The sequence below is a fragment of the Limtongia smithiae genome, assembly GCF_038497785.1.
Source record: "Limtongia smithiae strain NRRL Y-17922 unplaced genomic scaffold V1518scaffold_1, whole genome shotgun sequence".
In the NCBI taxonomy this organism is placed as follows: Eukaryota; Fungi; Ascomycota; class Lipomycetes; order Lipomycetales; family Lipomycetaceae; genus Limtongia; species Limtongia smithiae.
In genome coordinates, this window is record NW_027117622.1 from 504,497 (window position 1) to 528,911 (window position 24,415).

At 53.2% G+C, this 24,415-nt stretch overlaps 9 protein-coding genes across 9 annotated transcripts; 4 read left to right on the forward strand and 5 right to left on the reverse strand.

Annotated features, from left to right (window-relative positions):
• The first annotated feature begins 267 nt into the window (after positions 1-267).
• Positions 268-2,706, forward strand: V1518DRAFT_408595 (uncharacterized protein). Its single transcript, XM_066902164.1, has one exon. The coding sequence runs from the start codon at positions 437-439 to the stop codon at positions 2,267-2,269; it is 1,833 nt and encodes a 610-aa protein (XP_066761846.1). The 5' UTR covers positions 268-436; the 3' UTR covers positions 2,270-2,706.
• A 743-nt stretch (positions 2,707-3,449) lies between these two features.
• V1518DRAFT_368951 (cyclin-like protein) lies at positions 3,450-4,544 on the reverse strand (the record flags this gene model as incomplete). Its single annotated transcript, XM_066901252.1, has 2 exons — positions 3,450-4,355; positions 4,413-4,544. The coding sequence occupies 2 exons, from the start codon at positions 4,542-4,544 to the stop codon at positions 3,450-3,452; spliced, it is 1,038 nt and encodes a 345-aa protein (XP_066761847.1).
• Positions 4,545-7,728: 3,184 nt separating this feature from the next.
• On the reverse strand, positions 7,729-9,678 carry V1518DRAFT_408600 (uncharacterized protein). The gene is made up of 2 exons (XM_066902165.1): positions 9,256-9,678; positions 7,729-9,201 (listed from the first exon to the last, which is right to left on the reverse strand). Exons 1-2 carry the CDS (start codon positions 9,423-9,425, stop codon positions 7,995-7,997), a joined length of 1,377 nt encoding a protein of 458 aa, XP_066761848.1. The 5' UTR covers positions 9,426-9,678; the 3' UTR covers positions 7,729-7,994.
• A 703-nt stretch (positions 9,679-10,381) lies between these two features.
• V1518DRAFT_402835 (cyclophilin-like domain-containing protein) lies at positions 10,382-11,147 on the forward strand (the record flags this gene model as incomplete). The annotated part of the gene is made up of 4 exons (XM_066901848.1): positions 10,382-10,483; positions 10,545-10,557; positions 10,612-10,863; positions 10,924-11,147. The coding sequence occupies 4 exons, from the start codon at positions 10,382-10,384 to the stop codon at positions 11,145-11,147; spliced, it is 591 nt and encodes a 196-aa protein (XP_066761849.1).
• A 254-nt stretch (positions 11,148-11,401) lies between these two features.
• Positions 11,402-12,627, forward strand: V1518DRAFT_424433 (D-isomer specific 2-hydroxyacid dehydrogenase; the record flags this gene model as incomplete). Its single annotated transcript, XM_066905865.1, has 4 exons — positions 11,402-11,418; positions 11,501-11,528; positions 11,587-12,240; positions 12,301-12,627. The coding sequence occupies 4 exons, from the start codon at positions 11,402-11,404 to the stop codon at positions 12,625-12,627; spliced, it is 1,026 nt and encodes a 341-aa protein (XP_066761850.1).
• Positions 12,628-15,738: 3,111 nt separating this feature from the next.
• Positions 15,739-18,158, reverse strand: V1518DRAFT_408612 (uncharacterized protein). The gene is made up of 2 exons (XM_066902166.1): positions 17,752-18,158; positions 15,739-17,693 (listed from the first exon to the last, which is right to left on the reverse strand). Exons 1-2 carry the CDS (start codon positions 17,769-17,771, stop codon positions 16,115-16,117), a joined length of 1,599 nt encoding a protein of 532 aa, XP_066761851.1. The 5' UTR covers positions 17,772-18,158; the 3' UTR covers positions 15,739-16,114.
• On the reverse strand, positions 18,142-19,700 carry V1518DRAFT_408614 (P-loop containing nucleoside triphosphate hydrolase protein). The gene is made up of 2 exons (XM_066902167.1): positions 19,517-19,700; positions 18,142-19,452 (listed from the first exon to the last, which is right to left on the reverse strand). The coding sequence occupies exons 1-2, from the start codon at positions 19,599-19,601 to the stop codon at positions 18,503-18,505; spliced, it is 1,035 nt and encodes a 344-aa protein (XP_066761852.1). The 5' UTR covers positions 19,602-19,700; the 3' UTR covers positions 18,142-18,502.
• Positions 19,701-20,236: 536 nt separating this feature from the next.
• V1518DRAFT_12707 (uncharacterized protein) lies at positions 20,237-22,094 on the reverse strand. Its single transcript, XM_066900715.1, has 3 exons — positions 21,927-22,094; positions 21,771-21,854; positions 20,237-21,712 (listed from the first exon to the last, which is right to left on the reverse strand). The coding sequence occupies exons 1-3, from the start codon at positions 21,963-21,965 to the stop codon at positions 20,723-20,725; spliced, it is 1,113 nt and encodes a 370-aa protein (XP_066761853.1). The 5' UTR covers positions 21,966-22,094; the 3' UTR covers positions 20,237-20,722.
• Positions 22,095-22,578: 484 nt separating this feature from the next.
• V1518DRAFT_408619 (mitochondrial 54S ribosomal protein uL2m) lies at positions 22,579-24,037 on the forward strand. Its single transcript, XM_066902168.1, has one exon. The coding sequence runs from the start codon at positions 22,709-22,711 to the stop codon at positions 23,954-23,956; it is 1,248 nt and encodes a 415-aa protein (XP_066761854.1). The 5' UTR covers positions 22,579-22,708; the 3' UTR covers positions 23,957-24,037.
• The last annotated feature ends 378 nt before the right edge of the window (positions 24,038-24,415 follow it).

The following is a 24,415-nucleotide window of genomic DNA, read 5'->3' on the forward strand; positions in this document are numbered from 1 at the left end:
CCACTGCACTCCACTCCTCCTTTCCTCGTCCGCCCTCCCCTCTCTCTCACTCGCCACTGCCCGCACCACCCTCCCCTCCCTCCCTTCTGGCCGTCGTCCTTGTCGGCGTGCGTCGCCGCCGCTGTCTTGTTTCTCCGCAAAAATGCCAGCCATCCCGGACCTCGACTCAATAATGTTGGACCCAACGGCCGACTACGACGACGACGACGTTGTCGTGGAAGCCGCCAACGCCGCTGCCGCTGCCGCTGCCGCTGCCGCTGCCGCTGGCTCCTCGGCCGCCGTCGTCGACCCCAATGCTCCTGGACCACATCGACGCACTCGCTCTGGCTGCTACACCTGTCGCAAGCGGCGCGTCAAATGCGACGAGACCCGGCCACGATGCAATAGGTGCCTGAAAGGCGATCGGGAATGCATCTTCCCGCCACCACGGCTCACAATGTCGAAGAAGCAGCGCGCACACCTGGCGCGCAAGCTCAAGCGCGCTGCTGCTGCCGCCAACGCAGCTGGCGCTGGGAGTACCGCGCCTGGCTCTGCGAAGAGACGAAAGCCTGTGTCGGAGCCTTCGTCTTCCTCGCCCACCGCGTCAATACACACGACTCCAGGCTCCAGCGACGATGAGGCAAAAGATCACATGGACAATTCTGAGATGTCTGCAACGATATCTCCCCAGGAAAATGGCTACGACTATATGCCACCGCCGCCGCCGCCGTCACAAGAGGCATCCTTGACCCAGCTACCACCGACGCTATATCCACGAGCAGTATCATCGTCGCTTCCGCCATCACAACCAGCTGAGCTCCCACGGTCAGATTCGATTCTGTCGCTTCCGCCGCCCGAAGACAGCAGCGAGTTTGGAGACGCAACCGGCCTGAGCCCGACTCTACCACCTGAGATCTTGCTTTTGTTCCGATACCACCGCAGAAACATCACGCACAGCCACTTTTTCATCTCCCACGATGCCTGCGATTTCTTCGACTCTTTACTCTGCAACGCACACACCTGCCCGCCGCTCATGTACGCTCTCGCGGCGTTCACGTCGTATCACTACGCCATCCGCCATGGTGAGCGCTATCTCGCGAGCATGTTCCAGTACTACGAAAAGTGCATCGCCAGCCTGCGGCCCGTACTCGAACAAGCCAACACGGACGTGCTTTGCGCGATTTTGATCTTGTCGGTTATCGAGATTTACCTCGGCAACGTCTCTAACGAGATCCAGCACCAAAAAATCATCTTCCACATCTTCCATACATATTCGTCCGATACTTTCTTCCGCAACGACAAGCATCTTTTTATGTTTCACTGGCTGCGCTCAATGGACGTCCGTCGCTCTGTACTGTCTGGTCGGCCCACCAGTCTCGAGGAAAACTGGATCTACGCGAACCGTTCGCACATGCAAGTTTTCCGCCCGTTCTTCACTTCTGATTCACGTTGGCGCTTGCTCATCGATACGTCCGAACTTCTTGGTCTGTTTGCCGACTTGGCGAACTTCGCTGCGTGCATCCGCAGCGGCGGGTTCACTGGCCGGCGAGAACTTGTGACCATCGAGCGGCTTCGTGTGCGCAGTATGCAGTGGCTGAAGGCGCTTGATCCGGAGCAGTTCCGGCATACCGAGGAGCCCATAGGGAGTCACCTGAGCGAACTAGATCGGCGAGAGGTGCCACCAATATGCTTTCGCATCCCGGAAAGCGGTGTCCTTCTATACATCTACTATGCCTGGAAGCTCTACTTCTCGTCCTACGCTCCGCTATCAACCACAAGTGCTTCGCTCATTGAGGATCCCAAGGACACGACCGAGATAGCAGTGCTCATGGCGCGCATGGTTTCCGGTTTCGAGGCCATGGAGCACAACGAGCCTGGCATGCTCTTCGTGGCCCACAGTTATCTATGCATCGCGGCGTCCTTCATGCCACCGCAGTTACATTCCTGGGTTCGCCGGAAACTTGCACACATACAGGCCCTTGGCTTCTACTTCCCGGAACAAGTTCGTCTGCAACTCGCCTCGGTCTGGCAAAACGACGATCTCTACCGCGGCTGGCTCGAGGGTCTCGAATTCAATGAGGAGAAACCGCTTGGCGTGATGATACCCTGGAAACGTCTGCTGCAGGTGAAGCTCCCACCCGTCAGTGACGAAGATGAGGGTGTCGCCGCGCGCCTCGCGGAGATGCGCGGAATCTTTGAACCCGGACTGAAGGTCGGCAGCAGCAGCAGTCCTTATGGCACCAGCGAGAACAGCACTGACGATGGTGACGTTAAAAATACCTTGCAATAGCTCATTCATCTCTACAGGATTTAGGCATCTGTGTCTTGTTTATATATATCTATCTTTTAGTATTTTACTATTGGAGTTCTTCGGTGAAATAATGACGTCTGGAGTTTTTGTTCCGTTCTTTGCTGTAATAATGTACCTTGCAGATGACACAACGGCTACCAACGTTCGTTTGCATGTTGTTTTATGGGTTGACTAGAAAAATGGGATCGTCGCTTTTGATAATAGAATGTACATTGTAACCACAGCTCATCTATTCTTTGCCTGACGCTACATGCCGGGAAGATGGTGGCGCATTACCATCGCATATGCCCGTGGCGTTCTGCTTCATCGAGTGATTTTAGCCCACTTAGTGTGACGGTTGGTTCTAATTTAAATTTCACATTATCTCAGTACTTTTGCCTTACTATTATCTGACATTAATGACCCTTACATGCATGATAATTGACATAAAATTAGTTAACGGAAATAATTAAAAAAATACAGTAATGAAGGGAACGCCCGTCAGACTTGCTAACATTTGCCATCAAAGCGGTAGCAACAATTACACAAAAAAAGAGCGTGAGAGAGAAGAGTGAGGAAACAAATCATAGTCAATACGTTCGTTAAAACCCTCCCTCAGAAGATCTTGGTCGACCATCGTCATAAACTTTCATAAATTATGGCCTGGTGGTAACCGCGGAATCAAGAAGAGAACAGAATTCAGCGCGCGGTAGCGCGAATCCACACATCATCAGAAATCATGCCAACCCATTTCAACATGCAAGGGACGCTTCGTAACATAGTGGTGATAACAATATAAATGAATGCAAAAAGCACAAATAACACAGCCGATGTTGAAAAACCTAGGGACAGATATTGCACGTAAATGAGACCTAACACCTGAAAAGCACGCGCAAATAGTCTAAGACAAGCCCCTTCTTGGCTAGACAAAAAATATAATCACAATGCCACGATGACACAATCACCTATTCACGAGGTAATATTAAGTTTCATTCGCCTGTAACGAAATCTTCACATTTGATCTCATAGAAAAAATCCCCTCATCTTGGTTGATAATTGACACACGATCAATCACGGACCAAGCAGTGTAAACAAAGTCTCCACCGGTCATGCAAATGAAAATATCATATACACTCCGCTCGAGAAAACCCCGGGCAAAGAACAAGAGTGGTAGCAAAATCTAGCAGGCCTGGACCGCAGCGAAATTTGGCAGGCAAGGTTCGTCGGGCGTGCATGGAGGAGTCATGTAGGATGCACCGGGATCAGGCATGTTGAAGCCGGTGTAGCGGGCGTCCGTCATTTCGTCAGCGTCCTTGCTATCGAATCCAGGCATTCCACGCTCGCTCGTCGCAGGAGGAGTAGGAGGAAACGACAACGCAGCGCTGTTCTTACGTGCGACATAGTCCTGGAGAATGAGGCCGACTTGCGAAAAGGTTGGCGATGAAAACTTCTTTTGAAGAGACTGCGACGGCGTGTGCATAATAAACTGCGCAAGCAGAGCAACGCAAGCAGACTCCTGAGCTGAAGAGGTGCACACGGGGAGAGACATCTTGTTGCTGAGAACATGCTGAGCGAGGAAGCTAGCTGAGGAAGCGATAACGCTGGACGGAAAGCCGAGGAATGATTTGTGGAACATAGCCAGCTCGGCAAGGTAGTGAGAGAGATGCTCGAGAGTCGGGCTGCAGTTATAGCGAAGCTGCTGTTTGAGGAAATGGTAGGCGGTAGGGTGGCCAATGGACCACTCCAGGGTGCTCAAGACGTGCCCCTCCATTTGAACGAACATATCCTCCTCATACGCATCGCAGCACATAATCTTGAGCTCACGAACGTTGGGAATACGGTCTTTCTTATCCTCGTATTTGGACGCGATCCAGAGAGCGGCGCAGCCGACAAGCTGGTAATGTTTCTTGAAGACAATTCGCCGAGAGCAGTAACGGTCAATGAGGTTGACCGTCAAAAAGAGAGTCTGCGGCAGCAGATTAAGAGAGATGTGTGACTCGATGAGGAAGTCGAGAAGGTAAGGGCGCATGTGCCATTCAAGTTCAGGCTGAAGGTTCATCATTGCGAGATCAGGAATGGTCGCCATCTAGACGCGTTCAGTTAGACACGTGCTAAGACACACAAACACGACGCGTCTGTATACCTCCAAAACCTTCTGGTACTCGTCGATTTCATCCTTGTATTCGTCCTCAACCTTGGTGACGCCAACACGTTCGATTTCACGGAGACGAGTGCTGCGGTCCTGCTTGAAGTGGACAGACTCGACTGGGGACATAGGTACAGTGGGCTCAGCTTGGTACATGGTGACTGGTATTGGTGTATGCTAAAACGAGGTGGTAAATGCTGGTGGGGACGCGTGTCGAGATGATGATTGAGTCACGTAGACGGACGGCAGGAACAAGACAAGACAATAACGAAAGGCAGCGATCCTGATGCGGACTTCAAAAAGAGTGACTGGAGCTCAGGAAGGAGCGACTTGTGATATCACGCGAAGCGTGAGAGTAAAGAACGAACGACCGACCGACTAAGGCGAGGGATGGCGACAGACACGCGTCAGGTCAGCACAGAGATACTGCTGGGCGAAGGCGGGCGGGACGGTACGATACAAGGAGAGGAGCGACGATGAGGGAGTGCGTAGACGAAGGGCGCCCGACGGTATAAGAGGCGAAGGCGAGTCACGTTCGAAGGAGATCAAGGCAGGAGACGGACGCGTCCACGGGCACATGAGAAATGTGAGAGGGAAATGAGGGCAGCCGGACGCAGAGGAATGGTGAGCGGTACGCTGGAGCGCGGTTACTCTCGTCGCGGGCGCCTGTGGGTGACGGGATTAGCGCTGCGTCCTGCCGCGAGATCCTGCTGCGACCGGCACGAGGAGGACAGAGGTAACGACGGTCGTCGCTGGCGCGGCAGGGCAGATCGGGGCGTCAGGGAACGCGGCCGGACTCAGGAATGTGCTCTGAGCGCCGTGGAATGTTGGCACCGCTGTGGGAGGATCGCCCTTCCCGCGCGCCAACCGCGCCGCCGTGACGCGTTTATGCCACACCCACGCAAGCCGCGCCGTGGATGTGCGCCCGTGCGGCTGCGCGCGTCGCTGCCCGCGTCACACGAGCCGGCCAGCAACCGCACGCAAGGGGCCGCCGCCCCGCCAGTCAGCGCTTCCCGTCAGCCCGCCTGGCCGGCCGTCCTCGCGCCCTCACGCGCCGGGTCCGCTGTAAGGAGGCCCAGGGTGACGTGCAGCTATGGAGGAAACAGGGCTGGCCTAGCAAAGCGCTTCCTCCGCGCACCGAGTCGCCGGTGCCGTCACTGCCCTGGGCCTGGCGGTGGCTAGACGGCCGACGCAGGCAGGAAGGCCACGCAGAATACACAACAGAAATACTCCGACTTCTGTGCGTAGAGACTGCGAGACTGCTGTGACGCGAAACTGCGCTATCGTGTGGCTCTGCAGTGCCATGCTGTTTGCTGCTCCCGTCTCTCGCGCATCTGTATGCACGGAACGTTCCTCCACAAGCACGCACGGAGTCGCGAAACAGCCAGCGGTCACACAGCTCTGTTTGCATAAAATTAACCTATCTATTTCGGCGCGGCTCTCAACTGCTATTTTTAATTCGCCGAGCGAAGCCATCCCACTGTGATATGATAATGGCACAGTCGTAGGCGCAAGGCTCCCGCGTCCCATGGCCCCCGTCCGGATTCTGCCCGCGCAGCGCTCATAAATCGCCCACGGCTCTGGCGCCTCTACACATCCACTCGGAGCCTCGGTGCGGGTCGTGCAGTGGATTTGTCGTCGTCAGTTGCGATCGCGCCAAGTTCGTGACTGTTCTGATGCAAGCTACCCACTAGCCACGGCGCGCTACGTCAGTCCCTAGTCGTCGCACGGGACATCCCTGGATTCCCTAGCACCCGCCCCTATTTTTTCTCTTGCGCGCCTCAGCCAAACTCAATGCGTGGCACCATAGCAGAATCCGGACGCGACGATGCGGAGCAGACCGCCGCGCGTTTCGACGCTTTCTGCGCCTGGCCTTCTCCGGCTTGGTTCTGCAAGGCTTCTACCGCGTCAACTGTCATAAATTGGCGACCTCTTGCCAAAGCAGGCTAGGACCGCCCTTTTCGACTTACGGCGTGCAGCTCAAAGTCAACGTTCACACGGGTCTGTCATCACAGAGTGTGTTCAGCAACTTCTGCTTGTGTTTTGGCTGCTAGCTAGCGCCGATTAGCGGAACATTGTCGGATTGGCGCATGCTCGCGGCAAGCCGTGAACGAGCTCCTTGCTGAGTGGCGAGGCGGCCCTCCCATATAGAGCGGTGGTCCCGCCATATGTGTGACGTCAATGTGCGTGCAGGATAGGCGCGGAGAAAATTTCATACACAATCCGGTGCAGCTGTCACGCCGGTACTACCTACGTAACCTGCCCGTCATATTGCAGCCAACAGTGCGCAATTAGCTGGTCCGCCGTAGGAGTCTCTTGCAATAACACGCAGCACCTTGCCGTGTTGCTGGCATGTGGGAGGACAAGTTCGATCAGAGGAGCCATACCAAGCAGCCTCCTCTCTTTAAACCCTAATGCGCTGAAAGTTTGTACACGTGCTACCGTTACGTTGTTGAATCAGCCCCGTGCGTCCCCGCCCCTTCCCGCGTTGGTCCAAGCGCATTCCAAATCCCAACGCGTCGCCTTCCACTTGCATCACCTGTGTACGCGCTTCATACGCGCCCGACGGGGGCGGCGGAGCGACGCGTGACGGCAAGCTCTCTTTCTGCCCCGTACACATCATATACGGCTAGCAGGTAGCAGATAGCTGGTGTGGACTTATGTTTCGTGATAATCGCACTTCCCAAGATTCACCCCCTAGACTCGCCCGCGTTCGCCTCCTTGGCTCTCTCATCCGTTTCCTCTCCACTTCGCCGCCAGACTGTCACCCCTTGCTACGCCGTTCGTTTGCCCACTTCGCATATCATGAATCCATCCTCCCGGCTCCCCATTGGGATGAAGCCGCTGTGGCCGCACTTTGCCATATGTCTCTCTTGCTGGTGCTTCATTCTGTGTGTAAACCGCATGAGCGACAGATAGAATGCTGTCAGCGCGCCAGCTTCGTGGCACCGTGGCCCCGACAAGTGTGCGGTCAATGTGTGCCACTCATTCGCCACCTGCCCTCCTGATTTTCATGTCCACTACGTCCTTGGCGCTTGCTTATGTTTGTGATACCTTGGGGCAGTCGAAGTTCGGATTTTACTCGTCGTATGAGGCTCTTCACAGTTCTCGATTTGAGGTCGCGCTTCGACTTGCGTACACCACCTGGCTATTACTCGGCTGACAGGTTACACATGTACGACGACGTTGCTACCAACGTGAACAGCCCCAATGTCACAGCTTCGCAGTAGACACGATCATCTCATCTCCTGGCATCCATCTGAGACGAGTTACACATGCGCGAGTGTGTGCGCAACCACGGCCTCTACCGCTGGGGCTCCGAAAGTTGTTATATATTGGCTTGTAAACACTAACCCATACGCCTGCTGCGGCAAAATAAATGCTGTCGTTAGCGCTCCAATAAACTTCATAGAGTCTTCCAAATGTCCACTGAACAATCAGCACTACATGTATGCCGCTCAACAGAAACTTGCGTCACAGAAACAAATGAAAAGTACAATAAACTATTCCCTAGCACAGTCATTGCAAACCAAAAAAAAAAAATATGAAAACCAAAAGCGAAAAATCATAAATCGTTACTCATAGCACTGCTCCGTGCAGACCGTATCCCATGGCAATGTCATCCTCTGTGGTTCGCTGTGCGCGAATCTGTTCCTCTCGTTGTCGCCGCCTCCGCTCTCTCCGAGCCTGTCTCTCATCCACCTCAGCTTGAGCGAATCCGTTCTCGACAGTTGCAGAGTCAACTGCAGGCGTCGGGTTCCGTTCTCGTTCAGCCCGCGGTAGTCTACTTAGCACAAATCGCGCAGTCCAGTTACCGGTATTTCTCGTCGTTCTCGTTTCGAGAGTTCCCTCCGGGGTCAAATACCGTACCATGGGCTGGTCTCCTGCATCTATGAAGTACGACACCGTTCCAGGTGCACTCCCCTCAAGGCGACGCACTGGTATGACACCTTCGATGTGCCCCTCAGGTCTCCGAGACGCTGCTGGAGCCGGAATGGCGGGCGCCTTGGGAACAAAATAGTCTGCCTTGCACAGAGGACAGCATGCACGTCGAAGAGTGAGCCACGGCTCGATGCAAGTTGCGTGGAACGCATGACCGCAGGTCAATCCGCGAATGTCATCGTCGTCTTCCAGTTGTTCTAAGCAGATCGCGCAGATATCACCCGTAGTCTCTGCGAGATCGGGGTTCACGTTAGGATGAGTCTGTACGTCATCAACATCAGTTTTGTTGTACTCTTCGTCGTCTGGCAAGACCGCTGAAAGATTAGCGGTTGTGGCGTTCGTAATTGTAGGCTGCAACTCATTGTCTGCATGATCGTCTTTGATGCTCGGGGCATGCTTCTTCACAGGCGCAGAACCGGCCTCAGAAGCACCTGCGTTGACGACCTCTGCTTCTGCTTGCTCCACGATCGTAAGAGCATCCTTGTCCTTTTCCGCAATTACCTCCGCCTGGGCATGATCAACGACAATACTCGCAGGCCGGCTCGGAGCGATCGATGGTGCATTGCTCTGCATCTGAGAAGCAACTCCGCCGGCGGTGGAAAGTCCCGCTCGCTCTCGCTCGTGACGCCACAGCTTGTACTTCTGGATCGGGAACCTCTCGTCCACCTCGGGTGCGGTAAGCACCTTCTTTTCTCGGCGGCGGCGAGGCGGTGGACGAAGAAGCCCGAGGTCAAAGCCCGCATCATCGTAGCCCTCGTATGGCATCCTACCGCCTTCTGTTGCGGCGAGCACACGGGCCCGTAGCCGACGGCGGCGGATGCAGTATTTCACGACCACCACGATCCTGCAAAGTCAGCTTTTGGGTATTCCCGATATACAACTGATAGACAAAACTCACCATAGATTTGCAAATACGATGCCGAAACCAAGAGCGATAAAAAACAACAGCGGGGAGTTTGTTGACTTGTGACCTCCATCGGCAGCCGCTGATGAGGTCTGAGCAACGCCGGAAGACGTTGCTGTGGACGTCTCCAGTGAAGTTGTCGTTGGTGTTACTGTGGTAGACATTGTGAATTACGTCGAGCTGAAGGACAGAGCTCGCGGCTCGGTGAGTCTGTTCTTTCGTGTGAGATAGTGCTGACAACGAGACAGCAAGGTGCCCAGCACGATAACGAATTATAAGCGGTAATGAAGTTCTCGACGATATGTACGCAGGCAGGTACTTCGGCAGGCAGCTACCGTGACTCAAGTATCGCAAGCATTGAGAGGAGAGGGGAAGACGTCGAGAAGAAAACTCGGCAGGAAATTGACGAGGCGCTGCAAGCGAGCAAATGCAAATAATGGGGGCGGCGGCGGAGTTCTAGTAGTCTCGGGATAAGGTTTTTTCTGAGGCGGAGACGGAGATGCTGAAAGAGCAGCAAAAATAATGGCGCAGAAAGCGATTTCGCGAATTACGCCATCGACGGCCCAGAGTGCTCCAGAATCGTCTCACAGCGCGGCCTGGGCTATGGAGTTCGGGTCTGGTTGGCCTCGTTTATCAACGGGAACAGCACCAGCGTCCGCGACTGTCTCCGAGCAGTCATCGCGATATCGACGACCACTTGGCGAAGTGGGGAGTCCGAGCTGCAAATTACGCACACAATGGGATTTTCATATATATTGACCCCATCTCGCCCGCGCGGGCCCTGTTGCCTCGGGGTCTTTCTTCTACTAGATTGTCTCTCGACTCTTGCAGAGAAATTTTGCGGAAAACATATGATGATGCAAGAGGTCAAGTCTCTGATACGCCTAGAGCTTTTGCAAGATGCTCATGTGCTCGGTCGCCTCAGCCCCGCCGTCCAAGCGCTTCTGACCAAGCGCATCTGACCGCGATACCAAATTAAAGCTTCCACTGCTCCGACTCTGCGATAAGCTTAAATTGGTCTCATGATCACCCTTCATGTTCAGAAGTCACGGGGCCCGGTAGACTCCGCAAATCTCGTCGTCCAACCTTGTCAGTCTTAGCTTTGATCTACGACGCCGGGATGGCCACCATTCAAGCCCCCCCAACACTCAACAAGATCGCCTCGTCCAACGATAGCCATTCTGACCCTTACGACTTTTCCAATCCGATAGTCTTCTTCGATGTGAGTACTACTCAGATCGCTCTGACCCGTTGAGGCGTGGTGCTGACTCTCTTGCAACCAGGTTAACTTAGGATGTACGTTAGCACAGCAAGTAGCGCTTGATCCATCAATGAACTAATCGTGTTTAGCACAGCCTATTGGAAGGATTAAATTCCAACTGTTCAAGGACAAACTTCCAAAGACTGCGGAAAATTTTCGTCAACTATGCACCGGTGAATACAAGGTCAATGGCGTTCCTCAAGGCTACAAGGGTTCTCGATTCCACCGCATCATTAAGGACTTCATGATTCAAGGGGGCGATTTCCTGAGGAACAATGGCACTGGATCAATGTCCATCTACGGTACCACCACATTTGCCGACGAAGGCTTTGAGTTTCAACGTGAGTCCTAGCGTGCATGTACATCTCTCGCGGAAGGGCTCGTGGCTAACGGCAGTACAGACGAACCATTCTCGCTATCCATGGCAAATTCGGGTCCCAATACCAATGGATGCCAATTTTTCATTTCCTGCGCAGCTCTTCCTCATCTAGATAAAAAGCATGTCGTTTTTGGTCGCGTTATTGAAGGTCAAGACGTCGTCCGCAAAATAGAGCATGTGCCGACCGACGACAGCGACAAGCCGTCCCCCCTCGACGTGATCATTGTCCAGTGCGGCGAGATGTGACCTTCTGTGGACCAGAGAGATGTATGATAGAAAAAAATAATGATGTAAACTAAATTCATGAATATCGGATTATATTTGTTGCGGCGGATGCCATTCGGGACGAACTTAAGTTCCAACTTCCGCCGACTTAGTCCTACGTTGGGCGGGGCTGGTGCGACCTCCTTGGCGTCGTGCTACAATCGCCACCTGATTTCAACAACACCGGAATTTAGCTCTACGATCGAAGTGTCTACTGGTGACCGCATGCTATCAAAATGGCAGAGGAAGAAAAGTGAGCAATCATTTCAATTGTCTCCTCGACACGTGCACGTTACAGCGATATATGAGAGCATCATCTAACGCAACGCCAACAGACTACAAGTCGCCATCTTTTCGACGAAGGTATGCAATAGTGGAGATACTCCAACGTGGCTGCTTTATTGACGTATAAATATCATAGAAATATGATATATTGCACCTCGAGCCCGAGTTCCAGAAGGTCAATTTGTGTCCAGTTTTCCTCCAGACGCGTCTCGACGACGAAACCATCCCACTCGCAAAGGGATACCAGGCGATCTGCATATTCGTGAACGACACGCTCAGCGCAAAAGGAATTCAGATTTTAGCTGAATCTGGATTAAAATACGTGCTTCTTCGATGCGCCGGCTTCAACAACGTCGACATTGTGGCGGCGCACAAGTTCAATGTGCAAGTTGCGCGAGTACCGGCGTACTCTCCCTACGCGGTGGCTGAGTTCACGATTGGGCTTATGCTCATGCTTAATCGCAACCTACACAAGGCATACACTCGTGTGCGGGCTGGAAATTTCTCACTTGAAGGCTTGACTGGATTCGACCTGTACAAGAAACGGATAGGAATCGTCGGCACTGGCAAAATTGGTCTGCTTACAGGCAAGATCTGCAATGGATTCGGCTGCGACGTGGTTTGTTATGATCCATATCCAAATGAAAAGATGGCGGCTGAATACAACATGACGTACGTCCCTCTGGATGAGCTGTTAGCCACAAGTGATATTGTCTCTCTTCATTGTCCACTGCTACCGTCGACATATCATATGATCAACGACGAGAGTCTTTCGAAAATGAAGACATCGGTATGGCTTTGATTTCTGTAATGTTAGGTTGGGCGCATTTTGTACTAATTTCGCGTGAAGGTCATGATCATCAACACGTCGCGCGGCGGTCTGATCGACACTATTGCGTTGATCAAGCATCTCAAGACCGGCAAGGTTGGTCAGGTGGGAATGGACGTATACGAAAACGAGAGCGGCCTCTATTTCGAAGATACGTCAGACGATGTGATTCAAGACGATACCTTTTCTCGTCTGCTTACGTTCCCAAACGTCTGCATCACCGGCCATCAAGCCTTCTTGACGCAAGAAGCTCTGGCAAACATTGCAACCGAAACGGCGAATAATTTGACAATTTTTCTCAAAGGCGAAGTCCCGAAATCGCTAGTCACATTAGCTCTGGCTAATTAATTAGTTGCATAACGACGACACGGGACTGTCTCTGTGGGACTACAATCGTGGTTAGTTCGGCAGCGTACATTGAACTTGCGTGTCCATTTTAGTCGCTGCATTCACAACACAGCCAAGCACAAAGCTTGGGCTTATTATTTTATCGCCGGTCAAGCACACACGTTCTAATGGCTCGTCACTCGCAGAGGGCTTTCAAGATTTGGCGGCCGTTCAGAACCCTAGCCCGATATTCCGTCTAACATCACGAGCTGAGCCGCATGATACAGATGTTGGGAATTGGACACGAATACAAATTGTTTTATTAGGCAAGGGCAAGGCAGAGATGTTGAGGATTATAAGTAGAGGGAAGCTGTCTGGTTTGGTAAACTTCAATGCACAAGCTGTGACGATTCGTCAATACTGCGGTAAAATTTCATGCGGGGCCAGAAGTGTGAGGCTACACTTAACCCGAGTCAAACACAGATGCGTCAAGGAGATCACCGCCCAGCAATACAAAAACAGAGACCAGATTACGTGATAGATTTGATGGTGATGAGAAGTAAATTCTTTAATTATACTAACACGTGATAAAAAACCAAAGCTTAGAACCGAAGCTTTAACCCAATAACCATTCCGAATAAATGTGGCGAAACCGAAGAGAAACTTGCAATCGAAGTTATGCTGTGTTGTTGTCATGAATGCGACAGTGAAGTCAAGTCAGATGAAAGACGCGTGTCAGAGTGTAGCGCAAACCATCCCAGCCAAGACGGGCCTTCTATAGCCACGCCGTGCATTGCTGCCCTCTCATCCAATGGGGAGGATTAAGAATATATGCCGATGGAAGAAGACTGTTGCTTAGTTGTGCTTGGCGACGGGGTCGACAGTCGCGCTGTTACGGCGGCTGGAGTACGTGCTGGAAGCAGCAGACTCGGACTCGACCTTCTCAACACAGTGGCTGTAGTTCTGGTGGACCTTCTCGTGGATCTTGTCGTTGAAGGCGGCAGCGATGCTCGAGGCGGTGGCGTCATTAGTGGCGTCCTTGAAGTAAGGGTTCTTCCAGAGCCCGCAGATGCCGGGATGCGAACCCTCGGCATAGGCCTCCTCCTCGTGGTCGTCCATAGGGATGTCGCAAGGTGCCAGGGGGTCAACGCCGTCCTGCAGTTAACCGTTAACCTCCCGACTCTGCGTACCAAGACAGACGTCGCCACAACATACCATGGGACCGTAGCTATCGTAGTCGACCATCGTGTATCGTGTATTGAGAGTGTGGTTGTGTAGAATAACAGATAGGTGATTTGAATAGTCAATCACCGAGCGACAGTAGCAGGCTAGAGTCGCGTGAGGCAAGCAGCGCGGTTGGATAGTAGGTTATAGAGGGAAGAAGATACGGTGCAGAAGTACAAGACACGCGCGGCACGGGGGGCATAGCGCAGATATATACTAATGGCGCGTTCTTGCGCGATGGAAGCATCGCCCCCCGGAATTGGCGGCGGCGGCGGCTGGCCTTTACAGTTTTGTTGGTTGCACAGTTGCGGCGGCATCCGCAGCCGTTCAGGCATGCGTCTTCCTCGGTACCCCGGGCTGACTCTCCTAAATTGCCCCCTGCGACCGGCGTGGCGGCTTGCGTCCGGCGGCGTCACGTCGCTCGACTAGGCTGCCTGGGCTGGCGCCCTAACGCCTTACGGCAGACGTGCGGTCCAAGCATCGTGGACGGGCCGGACGGCGCTGCGCCAGGCACTGCGCCAGGCAGCATCTGCAACCGTCGGTCGTCGTGCTCTGCGTCGCTGCGTCGCTGCGTCGCTGCGGCGACGGAAGCTGGCCGCTTTGTACGACGAAAGCAAGCGATCCTATTGGCCGGGCCCCCGCCCCCGCCCGGCAGCGCCTCTCTGCTGCTCGCGTGCGCCCCGCGATGCAGCGCAAATGGCGGGGTCGGAAAGAACCGGGACGGGGGCCGCAGCACGCACCCGGGTCTTCGCGACATTCTGCGCCAGCTCACAGACGGCGTGGCGGTTGGGTCGTGCGGGTCGTCGCTCAAAATACAGCCAAGTCCGGGCCAGATTCGCAGAGTCCCGGCATTCTTCCGAGGCATATCATATGGCGGGGCACTACGTCGTTGTGACGTCCTTTCTGTTGTCTATGATCTGATCTGCTGCGCGTCTGCTGCTCATGACGTGGAGCAGCAACTGTCCCAAAGAGAAGAAGTGGCGACTTTCGGCGACGGGCTGCGGAGTAGCAGGGAAGAAGCTGCACGTCGTAGTCTCGTACTCGCGTCAGCTGGCCGCAGCTGCTTGAGCGGCGTATCGCTACCATGCGTACAGCCACGACGACAGCAAGCACGCTCCGCAGTCCGCGCTGTCGCTGAAGCCTGCAATTCGCTGCGGTATATATCACAGCCAGTTCATTGCTGCATCCCGTTGGGCAGAAGACGAGTCTCGAAAACTGCGCATTTTGGCCGGCCGCACGTCGCGCAGCGTAGCTTAAGCGCGTGCAGGCCTCGTGCGGTGTGTGGTGGATTCATTCGTGTGTGGGGACTCCGCATTCTAGTTCTTAGTCGTGAAGGGACCCAGGAGGCGCAGAAGTCACAAGGGCCGACCCTCGATCGTGCCAACGGCGCTAATTTCGTTCGCAGCGCCGACCGGGTCGGACGTGCCTGCCTTTACGCGGGAGACGCAGCCTGCAGCACGAGAACCCCGTGTTCTGCTCCGGTGGATGGCTGATTAGACTTCGTTTTGTGCGCGACTCCGCTCCATCTTCTCGCTTTGCTGTGCGCCGTCGCTGGCCAATAGTTCGCAAGACGAAGCTGCGATAACAGGGCCCGTGTACGAAAGTGTTTCATAGGCGTTGCGCAGAGTTCGTCGGCCGCCGGTTGCTGGCACGACGGGCCCAGCTTCGCGATGAATCCCACGTTGCGGTTTGTGCGAGCGGAAGGGACGCGGTTATGCTTGTTCCACAGTGCTCTTGTATCAAGCTTCCGCAGGTAGCTTGCCCATCCGAGTTGTTGTTTCGTGCACATATAACGCAGTATAAGCTGCCCGAGCTGTCCACAACCAGGATACCCAAGCACATTCCAGGATGGGTTGGCTAGGATGGCAGGCGTAACTCTGCCAGATACAGCAAAGCACAGCACCAACACACGAGATGAACATGGTTGCGCTAGAAACTAAATACAGAACAAGCGAAGCGCACAAGAAAGACATGCAGTAAACTAAATAATAACGAACACTCAAATACTTAACTAGTAGCGCACCCCGCAACTACAACCAACAAGCACCAAATCAATTTCTTTCCTTGCAGTGCTCCTCATGAATGACCATTTGAAAAATACTACCGCCATTCGCCGCTGCCGTCGCTACCATGAATGAGGAGAGCTAATCCCAATATAATTCGCGCCTGAAATTGACCATGCTTGCTTCCCATATTATACGCCATTCCGTGCGCAAAATCCAAAAGCGTTCGTACGAAGAATAACCTGCAAGTTGCCTCAGTACGAAGCAAATCATCCAGCTAGCTATCGCATGTTGTACGATGGAAAAACGCGCCGTCCCCATCTGTCCACAGACCACTGTCCGATACCGGTGTCCCAGCCTACAATAATAGACCCCCCATCTTCGTCGCTCCACGCAAGTCCCGAAATATCAGTCTCTGCGCTGCAAAAGGCATAACTGCGAGCACGTATCGGCATGTCAGCCAAGCTCGACAAAAAGTCGGGGGCAGGTCTGAATGAACGCCTGACTCGAAGTGTTTCGGCAGTGCTCTCCTGTCGCGTTGACTCGGTTTCAACATCACAGCACCGAACCTCATCGTCGTCCTGTCCCTCAGAGCTCTCTCTCTCGTCCACGTCACCGTCGTATCTCTCCTGCGACGGCTCTTCACACGACGCCACTTGTGGACACGGTCTTGAACTTGGGCCGCTATCGTCTGTAGCTAAACTGTAAACTGGCACCGATATCCCTGATGCCGAAATCCGTCGTTCTCCGACAGGACGCCTATCGCTTGACGATGCCGGTGGTGGTGGTGGCCGCTGCAGAGAATACAGGTAGCGGCGTCCGCGCCAGGACGAGCTGCCATTACCGGCGCCATAGTCTTCTCGCCGAGCTCGGGACCGCGGTAACACCGGCGGTATTTCCAGAATCTGACGGTCCTCCAATCGTCGTGTGTCGACCACGTGCACTCGTCCAGCTTGCTCTGCTATTAGCAACAAGTCTTCCGCACCGCTAGAGAACTTCAGACATCGAAACGCGCCAAGCCCTTCCCGCGGCCGCGTAGATTCGAGGTATTTGAGTGGTCGTACCGTATCATGCGTATTGATACAGGGCTTTGATGGAAGCATTCGTGAATCAAATATGCTTGCCACTCCATCTTGCGCTGCAACAGCAAACAAAACTCCGGACGGACTGAAAGCGGTTGAAAACCCAGCGTCCATGGACGTTGGCAGTGTGAGTGTCTGTTTCCAGTTCGTACTGTCCACATGCGTAGACACGAACTCGTCCATGAGCGCCGTCTCCGACGGTAGCCGTTCCTCCGGATGGAACATAAACAGGTGGGCCGAGTCGCCACACGCGATCATGACCTTCTGATCCGCGGAGATGCTGGCGTGATTTAACGGGACAGGCACCTGCATTGTACTGAGCACGCTGTACCCGGACGGACTGATGTCGACTATCCGTAGAGTGTGGTCGTTGTTGCACACTAACGCCGAGACCGAGGACGATCGCGCCTTGAACAAAGATATTGAGTTATTGATATACCCACCCAACTCGATCGTGGTAACCGGACTTGTAGACTCGGGATCGCTAGGTCGGTAAGTTACGCCAAGCTGGCCGCGCTGTACGACGCCTCCAGCCGCGACAAAGTCGAAAGCAGTGGCGATGCATCGAGGTTCAAACGTAAACTTCGCGCACACCGTCGATTTTCCCGTCGCCATATCCAGCGCAACAGCAAAATCATTGCACGCATACAGGACCTCACGTGGGTTTGACGTCTTGCAGACGAGGTCGCGTAGCTGCCAGTGCTTGATGGTCACGCATGCTGCGCGAGATATGAAACTCGAGGTATCGACAAACGACGTTGTCCTCCTCAGGACGGACCTGTGATATGTTAGTCGCTGCATGCTCTGTAGCTGAAAACGTAACCAATAGAAGATACCTCGAGGTTTCTATCGTCATTTTGAAGTAACTTGTCGACGAGCGCTAACCGACGTGTGAACTGCGAGCTCTATGCAGATGAACGTCACGACGTCCAGCTACAGATTCTCTTAGTGAGCCGCCAATGCTGCTGATAGAAAACGGTTCCAGACGCAAATCCAAGCAAGCCGAAATATCAGCAAGAAGCAAATTGTGGCGAGTACGACTGCAGTGAGTGAATTGGCTGGCGCCAGCTATGACGTGTGACCGTGAGCCCGTGAGCTATTGTGGAGTCGAGCGGACTGCGCCACTGCGGCGTCACAGGTGGCACAGGCCGCCGCGGTCCGTGTTCCACATGACGACAGGCTTGTCCAGGGCTAGGGCGTTGAGAGTTTGCGATAGGCATCACCAGTTCCATGCCGCCAGCAGTGTTCGTGAAATGGCGGGATTAGCACTAGACCTGTTGTTGCTGCAAATATCACACATGAATCCGGGATTGCCGACTTGCCGCTACATCCTCACCTGTTGACCAAGACTTTATACTATTCAGAGAAATAACTGCCACCAACCCTGCCTCCTGGCTTACTATTATGCCAATGTACGTACATGTCTTACATACGCAAGCAAGCCAATTCAAAAAATATAGACACTAAAGCAAAAAATAAATGTGCAACAACTAAATAAACGCGCAGCAGATCGGACTAATTAAAATAAGGCAACAACGCAGCAGTGCTTATCATACGCCGGCTAGACGGACATCCATCCATCCAACTTTAGTTTCCTTCCGAGCCAAAATCCTTCGTAAACTCGTCATGCTTCTTGACATCGTCCGCGTTGACTGTCGGCCGCGAGCTCTTCACGGCCTTGACGAAATCTTTAAACAACAATGGCGGCTCCTGCAGCTCGTCCCCGGCGATGTCCATCCACGACATTTCTACCGCGTTAGGATCACCAGGTGAGCACGGCGTCAGCTTCCGCTTGCCTTCTGCCGTCTCAATCGGCTTGAAATGCGTCGCCATCTGCACCTTTCGGACGGGCTGCATCAGAGCGTCACGCACTGCAACTGCGATATCGTGGCCGGAGTAGCCATCGGTCATATCTCCCAGGGCGCGGTAGTCGGCCTGCGTCAGTTCGCACGGAGTGGATCCGACATTCAGCTTGAACATGGTCGTGCGGGCTTCCACATCTGGCAGAGCAATGTATATACGCCGTTCGAATCGACGGCGAATGGCACTGTCTAGCTGCCACGGAATATTTGTAGCACCAAGAACAAGAACGCCGCTGGCATCGTTGCCGACACCGTTCATCTGCACGAGCAATTCTGTTTTAATACGTCGAGATGCCTCGCTCTCGCCTTCGCCACGAGGCCCGCACAGCGCATCGACTTCGTCGATGAAGATAACCGACGGCTTGTTCTCTCGTGCCATCGTGAACAACTGCTTCACTAATCGCTCGGACTCACCCATCCATTTACTGACGAGATCTGACGAGCTGACCGAGAAAAAGGTAGAGTTCGCTTCTGTGGCCACAGCCTTAGCGAGATAGGACTTACCTGTTCCTGGCGGTCCGTAGAGTAGGATGCCAGACACAGGTCGCCGGTTGCCGGTGAAGAGATGTGGGAATTTGATGGGGAGAATAACTGCTTCTTTGAGCGCTTCCTTTGCAAGTTCGAGACCGGCAACATCTTCCCATCGCACGTTGGGCTTCTCCGTCAGAATAGCACCTGTGATTCAGCTTAGTGAACAGCCAGATTGAGATAATCTCAGGTTTAAAATAAGCAAGCCTACCCGCAAGAGCACCCCGCAACTTCTTTGTATCGGCATCGTCGTCGTCGCTATCATCGCCACCCTTCCTGCTCTCATGTGTTAGCATGCCGCATCACCTCTGCCAGTCAAGGAGGGCGTGTGACCAGTCCCACCGGAGCCCAAAGCAGCTCGATTCATACTCACTTTTTCGATTTCCCGCTCTCCTTGCCGTTGGCAGATACTGCCTTCTTTGATTTCCGTTCCTGGTTGGTAATGTATTCTTTCAAGCTTTCGGCTCGTTCCATATATTCCTTCGTCTTCGCCGTTATCATTTCCCTGTTCTTCTGATTTTTTTCATCTTCGAGGAAACGATAAAGTCAGTATATAAGAGTGCTCTTCAATGCACATAAATGAAGCCCAGCGTACATTTAACAGCCTTCATGAAGTACTCCAGGCTCGCTATGTACTGCTTATAGGCTTCCGGGAAGTTCTCAGCCGTGTCGGCCTGAATAGCCTTCTGCACTATATCAATTGCCTTGCCGAGAAAGTCAACGTTCGACATCTCGAGTTGGGATGTGCCTTGGATGTCGTTTGATGCTGTAGTATGATCCGTAGACCTGATGGCCGATGGAAATGGCGGTTAACGTAGGCAAGTCTGGAGCGTGGCAGCAGTGCGCGGACTGCATATCTAAGTGTGCGAGGGGATTTGTACTTCGCCAGAACCGGCTGTTGTATTCGGTACGCAACGACAATCCCCGCTCTTTCTACCCTTCAAGCTTGATTAATCTTTTTATAGGCGGGCAATCACAAGTTACCGACAACGACATGAGTAACTGCAGACTCTAAAGCAGATCGAAGCGACTCGCCCAGCTCATATGGCTGGACACGTAGGGCATCACATGAGAATTTCTATATAGCAAGCAACCTATATACTCGGCTGCTGCCTGACAAAGACATGAAATGATACCCGAATTATACTGTTATTGATTACAAGCAGCAATACCAAAAGAACCGTTTCAAAATAATCCAGTTATGCCATCTCAAACAAAATTAATCATTTTGTCCTTTGCCCGTGAGCCCTAATAAAAATTCCATTGCTCCGTCATAATACCATGAATGTCACTTTGCCAATTGTCCGACAAATCCAACACGACAAGCCAAAATCAATGCATGTCCAAATGAGAATAGCAAGAAGAGTCGCAAACAATCTCACACAAGCCAATCTAATATGTTTGAGAAACAAGTCGTCTAGTCAGGCATCACCATTGACGAAAGAGTATCCGAAGGTGCTGTTAAGTTGTCAAAGGTTCGACCCCATAGCGACGGCAATGCCAGTATTGACGCCACTTTTTGTGATTCTTGCAAATACGACAATGGCGCATGCTTGGACCCAAACACCGATTCCGACTGCGGCGACACCTTCCGGGGCGAGCTGAGCGAAGCGAAGAGAGCATTTACCATGGTGCCGCTCTGCGACGCCGGCGAGGTCATATCCAAATACACGTTGTTCTTATAGCTCGGCAGCTCTCTCCCCGCGGCCCGAGATGTATACTTCCGAACGGAGATATATGACAACAGTCCAAACACCGCAGTGCATAGCAGTTCACTCAACGCCAAAAAATTTACCCGCGCAACATCATATGCCAATGTGATTTCGTGATTCAGCTTGAACAGAACAATGCCAACATGAAGTATTCCAGTGATCGCACCAAAACTGAGAGCACATGCGCAAATTGAACTTGCACGGCGCAGAGCACGCACTCGGCTCTTGGGAGCAGGTCGAGGTGCAAACTCCGAATATCCCATCAGCAACGATAAAGCCGGCCACTTCGGCGGGTACAGCGTGAATGTGAGAGTTATGGCGGCCGAGAGCGAGGCGAAGAATGCAATGACATAGCAGAATGAAGTAGCATATGCCAAAATCTGAGGAATCGTGAAGCTCATGAAAACGCGGGGAGATGGGACGGGGTAGATATCGGATGGAAAAAAAATGTTGTTTCCTATGTCGGTATTTGGTGTGGCTGAGGCTGAGGCAAGCAGGTCGTGTAAGAGAACAAGCGGGAGATCGAAGAAGAAGAGGGGTGGGAAGATCTTGCGGTGTGGACATGAGATCTCCTGGTCGCCAGACAAGCTGCAATATGTCCACAGTCCAACATAGTAAACGTCCGGCAAACCGACATCAGCAGGCGGCGCAGGTGTGACTTTGGGAAGTGCAGACCCTAGGGACTCAGTCGAGATCTATCCATTCGTCGTTAGAACGTCATACCAGAAACGCACAGTCAAACGAGGTACTCACGCTATAGAGCCATAGGCTTGATAAGGATTTGCCCGGGGACCTTACCAACAATGCTGAAGAAATCGTGAAGATAAACCAAACCGACTATTGAAACCACCCGGGATATTAGTTAATGCTATCTCTGATAATACTAGATCGTGCATCGGGAGATTATACCATCAGCAGGAAGGAAATTCCACGAAGGCGGCGTATCATTTTTAAGCGCGCCTCAAAGAAGCGCAAACGTGCGCTTTGTCTGATCGGAGAACAAAAAAGCTAGAAAGGGGCCGAGGAGATTGCGCTTCGAGCTGGCAAATTGGACTTCGTGCGACTGATGACGCAAGCCTTAAACAAAAAGCGACGTCTCATACCACAGAGGAACTGATCCGGGCTGGTGCGCTAGCAAAGCGAATAAAAGAGACCTTATACGGAGACGATCTTGAAGCAGCTCAATAGGGACATGAAATCGAGAAAATTAGTAACTCGTGAGAAGAAATGATGTGTTGCCGCTGCTGGCCCTCTTTAATGCCTGCCCGGGGACCTGAGATTTCGCGTCTTGGCGGGGAACCCACAACTCCCAGCTCTGCAATTCCCACAAAATTGTGATGCGTACGTAGTTAGAGTGCGGCGTATATTGGGGTATAATGCCGGGATCTGGGTAGAAATAACAACGTCTTGCCGTTGGGAGTCTGGATGCCAGGGAAGTCTGGATGCCAGGGAGCCTGCGGCTCTAGACACGTGTAGACTATGTGATCTGTGAACCAAATGTGATATAGATCACGAAAATCTTTCCGCAGCCCTCGGATAGACTGCGAGAAACCACACGACCAGCAGCTCGAGCAGCTCGTGTCGAATTCACGACTCAGCAACAGACGCTCCACCATCAGCAATCTATTTGGGCGACAATTCGCGGTCTACAACAATTGAAAGTTCCGGGGAACATATACCCATTTTGCGCGATGATGATCTCGAGAGTGTCACTTTCGGTTGGTCGGGCACTACGGTCGGCAGTTAGCTCCTCTCCCGTCGTCGCGCACTCAGCGCAGCGCGAGATGCACTCGACCGCGGTACTGTTTGCGAACAACATGCCAAAGAAGACGAATATTCTTGTATCTAGGCCGAAGAACACTACTCTTGCACAGCTTGGATTGGATACAAGTCGGAAAGTGGAGGTCAACACACTTCTCGCAGCATCACGCAGTAGCGAAGACACAGATGCAGGACTAGAGCTTCCCACCGTTGCGGACGACATTCGAGTGCGCCGGGCAGATGTAAGGACTGTCGAGCTGAAGAAGTACAAGCCTATGTCTCCCGGTTTACGATGGTACCGGAAGCCTATCCATCGCCATCTCTGGAAGGGAAGACCGCTCAAGCAGCTTACGGTCGCGAAGCGCAAGACTGGTGGCCGCAACAACACCGGCCGACTCACCGCGCGCAATGTCGGCGGTGGTCATAAGCGGAGACTACGGATTATCGATTACGCAAGATCTGAGCCTGGCCAACAAACCGTCATTCGCATCGAGTACGACCCCGGCCGTACGTCGCATATCGCACTCGTCAGCAACGATGAGACGAACAAGTTGTCATATATCGTCGCAGCGGATGGTCTGCGGTCCGGAGATAAGGTGGAGAGTTTTCGCGCAGGCATTCCAGCGGATTTACTGGAGGCCATGGCGGGTCAGCTGGATCCTGCACTGATGAGTGCGCGGACGAACCGTCGTGGAAATTGCATGCCTCTGCGAATGATTCCAGTCGGTACGGTCATTCACTGCATTGGGCAATATACGAACGGACCTGGAGTTTTGTGCCGTGCTGCGGGGGCATTTGGACGGCTCCTTTCGAAGAACGAGGCCAAGAAGCAGGCCATCATTCGCTTGAAGTCCGGTGAAGAACGGATTCTCCCGATTGAAGCATGCGCAACTATCGGAATTGCGAGCAACCCACAGAACCAGTTTCTGTCTCTGGGTAAGGCCGGTCGGTCGCGATGGCTGGGCCGTCGCCCACATGTGCGCGGTATGGCGATGAACGCGAACGAGCATCCTCATGGTGGTGGTCGAGGCAAATCCAAAGGTAACGTACCATCACAGTCCGAGTGGGGCGTGTTGGCGAAGGGCTATAAGACGAGACGCGGAAAGAACATCAACAAGTGGAAGGTTCGCGACAGACCTCGCGGTCTGAACAAATCACAGCCGCTGCTGACGAAGTAGGTGGATGACGTGGGCTAACGCCATTGCCGTCATGTGCTGTGTCGTGTACATATAGCAAAATAGAGTGATCATGTAACAACATATGGGACGACTCCCAGATTCTAGAGTTCGTGTCGAGCTGTCTGACAGTGGCACGACATGCTTGGACGGCGATGTCAGGGATTTCTACGGCTTCTTTCCTGGCACCATGCGATGAACGTCACTGCCACAGCTACGTCGTCATGCGTGAGATAGTTCTCGCTTATTACCTTACTTGCAGGGCATTAAGGCGCAGAAATTATTCAGCGGCGCTGTACTTGCAAATCGCAACGCTGGGAGTGGGCAGAGCAGCACAGGACACCTGGAAAGAGCAGCATGTAAACACGGCCCCGGAGAAGGGGCCTCCTGCGGCACATGCTAGAATTTCCAACCGCATCGCGCCAGGTATGGGCGCCGCGCACACCACCTCCAGGCCCTGCT

What these genes read in the sequence shown, in the direction of transcription:
- V1518DRAFT_408595 (XM_066902164.1), top strand. Translation starts at nt 437, where the DNA reads ATGTCGAAGAAGCAGCGCGCACACCTGGCGCGCAAGCTCAAGCGCGCT.
- V1518DRAFT_408600 (XM_066902165.1), bottom strand. Translation starts at nt 9,425, where the DNA reads ATGTCTACCACAGTAACACCAACGACAACTTCACTGGAGACGTCCACA. An exon ending in ATCGTATTTGCAAATCTATG is followed by an intron (nt 9,202 to 9,255) that starts GTGAGTTTTGTC and finishes CTGACTTTGCAG; the next exon opens with GATCGTGGTGGTCGTGAAAT.
- V1518DRAFT_408612 (XM_066902166.1), bottom strand. Translation starts at nt 17,771, where the DNA reads ATGACGATAGAAACCTCGAG. An exon ending in ATGACGATAGAAACCTCGAG is followed by an intron (nt 17,694 to 17,751) that starts GTATCTTCTATT and finishes AACATATCACAG; the next exon opens with GTCCGTCCTGAGGAGGACAA.
- V1518DRAFT_408614 (XM_066902167.1), bottom strand. Translation starts at nt 19,601, where the DNA reads ATGCTAACACATGAGAGCAGGAAGGGTGGCGATGATAGCGACGACGAC. An exon ending in GTTGCGGGGTGCTCTTGCGG is followed by an intron (nt 19,453 to 19,516) that starts GTAGGCTTGCTT and finishes GCTGAATCACAG; the next exon opens with GTGCTATTCTGACGGAGAAG.
- V1518DRAFT_12707 (XM_066900715.1), bottom strand. Translation starts at nt 21,965, where the DNA reads ATGATACGCCGCCTTCGTGGAATTTCCTTCCTGCTGATG. An exon ending in GAATTTCCTTCCTGCTGATG is followed by an intron (nt 21,855 to 21,926) that starts GTATAATCTCCC and finishes TGGTTTCAATAG; the next exon opens with TCGGTTTGGTTTATCTTCAC. An exon ending in CAAGCCTATGGCTCTATAGC is followed by an intron (nt 21,713 to 21,770) that starts GTGAGTACCTCG and finishes ACGAATGGATAG; the next exon opens with ATCTCGACTGAGTCCCTAGG.
- V1518DRAFT_408619 (XM_066902168.1), top strand. Translation starts at nt 22,709, where the DNA reads ATGATGATCTCGAGAGTGTCACTTTCGGTTGGTCGGGCACTACGGTCG.